This window comes from Oryza glaberrima, chromosome 10, assembly GCF_000147395.1.
Source record: "Oryza glaberrima chromosome 10, OglaRS2, whole genome shotgun sequence".
Lineage (NCBI taxonomy): Eukaryota > Viridiplantae > Streptophyta > Magnoliopsida > Poales > Poaceae > Oryza > Oryza glaberrima.
The window spans coordinates 7,695,998-7,702,069 of record NC_068335.1 but is presented as its reverse complement, the minus strand read 5'-3'; the positions used below and the strand labels follow the sequence as shown (position 1 = coordinate 7,702,069).

Genomic DNA, 6,072 nt, shown 5'->3' with positions numbered 1-6,072 from the left:
TAATTTTACATTTAAATCATCATTCTATATACTTTTTAAATTATCATAAATCATATCAACTTATGTAAGCTATGTCGTCTAGCTATTTTACTAAACTCTCGCAGCATGCGGAGTTTCAAAAACTTGTCCGTCAATAATAATTCACAGAACCGATCACTTGTCGTTGGCATCTGGTAAAATTTCCATTAATGTTTTAAAAATCAAATGCCAATGCTCCGTATATCTCACGGTGTGCAAACATCTTATGCTACGTGACTTTATATCCAAACTTGTTACAAAATAGCCAGCCGAACATACTGAACTATACATGGGCAAATACAACATACACGACAGGGGAGAATCTATTAGAATAGTAGTAACATGTGTGATTATCTATGTACATGACAATTGAATATTTTCTTTTGTTCAAACAACCTCCATTCCCACCAAACCTGCAAAACCTTACAAAGTATCCATGGTGTCTTCCTATAGTATTGTTCAACAAAGTCCAACCACCTCATGAGAATGCATGCGTTGAGCTGCATAGAAAGTCCATGGTCCTCGTGCAGTCCCTATCCTGAAAATTTAGTATAGCGATTTATTGCAAACTTGTAAAATCAATATAGAAAACGAATGACACTGCAGTAAGTATAAAACGAATTTAAGTTTTTATTTTCGTATTTGAGATGAAACTACATTTGTAGGCATATAGCACAAAGTTTTGGTATTTTTCTTGCTTCGTCTGTCACGGCCTCACGGGGATACATTACTACATTCTAGCTACCTCTTTTATTTGCCAAGTGCACGTTGACACAAATCACTTCTTATAATCAGCAACTTTTCTTCCTTGGTGTTGAGCTCTAAAGCTGGGGTATGATGCTTGCTGTTACTCGTATTGGTCCTCATCATGATAGCATCTATTCTCATTCGAGTTGATAGATGCTAGAGCAAAGTGGTTTCTGTTTTAGCCATGGGGGAAGGGCATGGCGAGGGCACGAGACTAGTGGCTGCACGTCTTATTGATGTTCCTTATCACAGGGTGGTGTTGATCCTGTCAATGTGAATTTATTCCTGACCATGAATTGCCAGATTGTGATGTTCCCTATGGAATGTTAGCTTTTAGGGTGTGTGCCTGTGCAGACTGGGAGAAAGCTGGTGTAGTGGTGTCCTGTGAACTGTTTGGTGGTGATTCTGGTTGTAGCAATCATTACTGAAGACTTATAACTATTGTTTGTCATTGTAATAAAGGTTTGTAATCAAATACTCAGGTTAGAAAAGATAATGCTTTGACTGATTGTACCTTAAGAATCCTGCAAGCATTCGGAGGCTCATGTAGACTGTCAAAGCTATCCAAATTCCGACAAAACCATTGTAACTTGCTAGTGTGACTATGAAGATGATGCTGACAATTGCCACAAGAATCTGAGGACAATGAATTCAACAAAAATATGTGAAAAAAAAGGATTGAAAATACAGATAGAAGGACATAGGTGTTGACTAGTTGACTTGCCATTGAATAAGCAGCATATCCAAAATCTGATGCTCCATAATTGATACCATCAAAAACAAAAGCTAACGCATTGATTGGTTGAGTCAGAGAGACAAACTGAACAGGAAAAATAACTCTTTAGTTAAAAAAATTCCAGGTAACTCTGACAGTAGGCAGGCATCCCAATGCACAGTAGGAAAGATATCATAAAGGAACATCAGGCTCCCGCACACAACTGAGGAATCCTAACTACAATATGACTTAAAATTGTAATTATTTTGGCATCAGTATAAAGAAAGTTTACCGGTATGCCTAGGTAAATATGATGTAGAACATCCTGGTCATCAGTAAATAACCTTGATCCTAAACGGAGGCCAATGCCAAGAAAAATGCTTAGGAGAAGTCCTAAAACCAATCCCAGCTGCAATATACGAGAAGCTGTGGCTGCGGCCTTAGAATGGTCTTGACGAGCAAATGCACTTGCAAGTATAGCCTGTCAAAATATGATCCAGATGCATAAGAACAAAATGCAAATTCATTTCAGTTCATGCTGATACATCTCCTCATCTGTTTCCAACGTTAGATAATTTAGAAAACTCAATTATATACCCTTTGGTGCAGTTACTGAGGTAGAATTTTTCATTAAAATGAAGGTTCAATAGAAACCTTCAGTATTGTCAGCATTGGAGTGAGTGGAGACAACTGTTCCCTTACCTGTCCTGCAAAAGCCAATCCATCAGCAAGAAGAGACGAAGCCAGCCAGATCTGCAAGCAAATCTGAAATGCAGCCATTGGAACTGAACCTAGCCGTGCAGCCATTGATGCAGATAGTGTCACGCAGCATGTTGCAGCAATAACTCTGGCAAGTAATAGGAAACCTGAAGTGTGAAAGTGAGAACGAGTTTTATATAACCAGAAATGTTTCAAGTAAAATAATTGAAACAAGCAAGGGCAACTTGCGTTTAGAATGAAATTATGTGCTAAAACAATGTGAAAGTCAAGCAGGCATAACCCAAATGTAAAAAAGGAAATAAATAGTTAATTTGCTGTTTTGAATTAAGTATGCACTTTCAATGAAAAAAATCAAATCTAAGAATGCATACGAGAAAATGGATATTAATAATTATCATCCTATGAAGACCAGGTATTGTAAAATGGTTTGTGGCAAAAAAAAAAAAGGGCCATGTCTTAGTTGGAACCCAAAAATATTAGAAAAGAATTACCGTTTTTAAGGAATCGACTGTACTGCATATGTTTAAAGCTGGGTGGAAGTAGGTCAACATGTAGCCTTAACCTCCATAAGAGAATGGATGCAATGAAATATCTGCAGAATTTTCCACCATACACTATCACAAGAGGTAGAAGAAAGGTATTATATACTTTTGGACATAGTTTGTCATCCAACTTCACGGGAAAAAAACAATGATATTATAAGAGAGAATTGTGCTACATACTGTGATATAACATGAGCAATTGCTGCACCACTGACACCATACTGGAAGACAAACATAAATATTGGATCCAAAACTATGTTGGTTGCATCTCCAGCCACTGGTATAAAAAGAGTTAACACCATTAGGTATATGTATTATCCTGAGGCAAATTATTCACTAATCGTAACATCTCATGCATTTAAATATACCATCTACAAGAGACACATGTTCTACAGTCGTGCATTTTATTACATGAATAATGTACGGTAGGTCATAAGTGTTTGATCCCACCAGTTCATATCATGTCATCTTGCCTTAACTTTGCGAACTTAAAAGAAAGTATTAAAGTATTCCACCACAAGTAGAATGACTTTGAAGGGACAGTTTAAATAATCATTATTTTAGACACTTGGTTTGATTATATACAGCATACACCATTCTGCAGTCAAGGAAATACTGTACCAGTTGCATAAAGAGGTGTCTTTGTATCTTTAAGTCCACGAAATACCCCTTGCATTGCCAGAGATAAAAGCACAGCAGGAGCACCAAGAGATCTGACTACCAGGTACTTTAGTGCTGGCATCAACATTGCAGAGCCCTATCAGAAAATTTCAGTAGAAAAAGGACTCCGATGTGAAAAATAATAAATAAACAGTGTATTCTAGAATTAAAAAACCAAAATCATAGAAGTCCTTAATGATGAAACTCACCAATACACTAGTTTGTTGCTACAATTTCATTCAGATCATAATATACATGAAAAATTAAGTTCCATTAGTGATACTTCGTACTTACAATATATATGTGCACATCCAACTATCCAGAGCTAAACTTAATAATAGATGAGTTCTCAGTTATTAAATTTTGATAAAGAACATCCATTGATAGATTTTTCAAAAACAGGAAAAAATGATGACTCAATCCTTGATGTTTACATCTTTACGATTAGACAAAATAATTGATTTTACCACAAAGGAAATGGTATGAAGGAACATATACCTGTTTCACACCCATGTAGCCTAAGAGAGGTTTTGCGCAAATAACAAGAAGCAGTGCTTGTAAAAGGCCGAGCACCCCACCAAGTAGTAATGCTGTAGACACCGATGGAATGTTTTTCCGCTTATGTTCAATTTTGACATCACTTGAGTCAGTTTCGAAAGACAACTTACTGGGAGCAGCACTAGCCTCTGGTGGCAAGATTGAGTGTCAAAGAAATAAGCATTGTTTAATTTCTAATGTTTCTTAAAAGAAGATTAGAACTGTTTTACCTTCATGAGAAACCAGCTCTTCCATTTCACTGTCTGAAACATTGAATTCATTCTCACCATTTATTTCATATTTTTCTCTGTCACTGGATGTAGCATCTTCCTCCGCAACAAATGATGTCGTGACACTGACAAGGGGAAATATTGCAATCCTTGATACTTGATTAAACACGGCAATAGATACACCAACAGCTGCAAGTTCAACTGGGCCTGTTTTGAACAAAAGGAATCAAATTAACTTGAGACAAAATAAGTCAAAGACTTGAAAATCAGAATGTGTCCCTTTTTTTCTATTACAATACAGTAAGAAGTAAAGTTCATACAAAATTCAAAGCAGGCTGAAATGTATAAATAAAAATAAATGAAAGAGCAATATTAAGTTCATTAATAATCTTATTTGGGATAACGGTGAACATATAGTCTAGTGCCAACATCTAGTAGGCAGTTTGACATTACAAACTAAAAAATGTATGGGTTGACTAACACAAAAGCCATGGGTGGCTGCTGCAGGGGGTGCTGTTTTTCTTCTTGGCAAATTACTACTTGATAACGTAAGAAGCACTTTCTTAGCTAACTGGTGAAGTCAAATGTAAGCACATCAAGAAAGCAAATTAGCCGTAGAAGATCTAAACTCAATTTCAAGACATAAAGTAGCTAAACTAAATATAAATCAAAGCCAATTGGAATTCTCTACGAATTAGTAATGGTCTAAACTTCAGTAATTAATTCTACATCTATTTTACATGACATTGATTCATTAGTATTACCATACATACTTGCTGAATATAAAATATGGCCAGTTTGCGTTGACCTTAAACAATGGTCATTATCCAACTTTATGCTTTTTGATTGCTTTCTTACAGAATTCATCAATAAAAAACCTATCTGACAATCAACTTTGATGTTAAGACATTTAAGGGCACCGTACTACATAACTACACACTAACCCTTGAATTGAAAGCATTAAAATTTTGTTTTAATACTTAGCAATGAAATATTAGGGTTAGTATCAATATTCTAAACAATGGCAACCATCAGCCACGATGTCGGCAAAAGACTCTACTACTTTACAAACTACTGCTTCATTTTTTTAGGTTCGACATTATGGAAGCGAGATCTATTACCAGCACAGCCAGATAAATTTCGTAATAGTCAGGACCAAACACCACACCTTAATTCCTACCACTAACGGAATGAACTGGGTTAGGTTTGCTCCAAGCTGAAAAGAAATCTAGTAGTATTAAAATTACATCGTGCGACCAAGGCCGAAGGGTAGAACAGAGTACGTTCCAATCCCACCTGGAGCAGGTCAGAACCGGTGGTGGAAACTTCACAACGAAGTCAGCAGTAAGGGGAAAAAATTAAAAAAAATAAGGAAAATAAGGAGAGAAGAGAAGCAAACCTATGTGGCCAATGAAGGCGGTGTCGACGAGCGAGGCGACCGGGTCAGCCATGAGGGCGAGCGCGCCGGGCACCGCGATCCCCATGATCTCCCTCCCGAGCTCGTCCCACCTGAACGCCAACCTGCAACAGGACCCCCAAGAAAATAAAAACTCAGAGATAAATAGACGGAAAGGGAAAAAAATCGATAGACCGATGACTCGGTTAACAACCTGGCGTCCCGGAGGAAGACGCTAAGCGGGTGGTGGTGGCGGTGGCCGGGCACGGCGTCGTCCATGGCGGCGTCGGCGGAGGAGCTGCGGTCGAGGAGGCTCTCCCCATTCATCAGACCAAGAGGAGGAGGAGGAGGGGGAAGGGGCGTGCGGCGCCCGCGAGAAAGGGAGGAGAAGGACGTGCCGGGAATCGAATCCGGCGGGGGGCCCTCCTGCCGGCGCTGGTGCTTTGGAGGACACGGTGGAAGGCATGTACGCGGTGCGCTTTTATTCGTTGGGGGACGGAACGGAAC

General features: G+C 38.5%; 1 protein-coding gene across 1 annotated transcript; it reads right to left on the bottom strand.

The window, feature by feature from the left end:
* Positions 1–6,072, bottom strand: LOC127753047 (protein DETOXIFICATION 42-like). The gene is made up of 12 exons (XM_052278504.1): positions 5,780–6,072; positions 5,569–5,690; positions 4,170–4,376; positions 3,901–4,088; positions 3,364–3,499; positions 2,923–3,019; positions 2,692–2,792; positions 2,183–2,346; positions 1,773–1,961; positions 1,490–1,585; positions 1,280–1,401; positions 1–556 (listed from the first exon to the last, which is right to left on the bottom strand). Exons 1-12 carry the CDS (start codon positions 5,890–5,892, stop codon positions 478–480), a joined length of 1,614 nt encoding a protein of 537 aa, XP_052134464.1. The 5' UTR covers positions 5,893–6,072; the 3' UTR covers positions 1–477.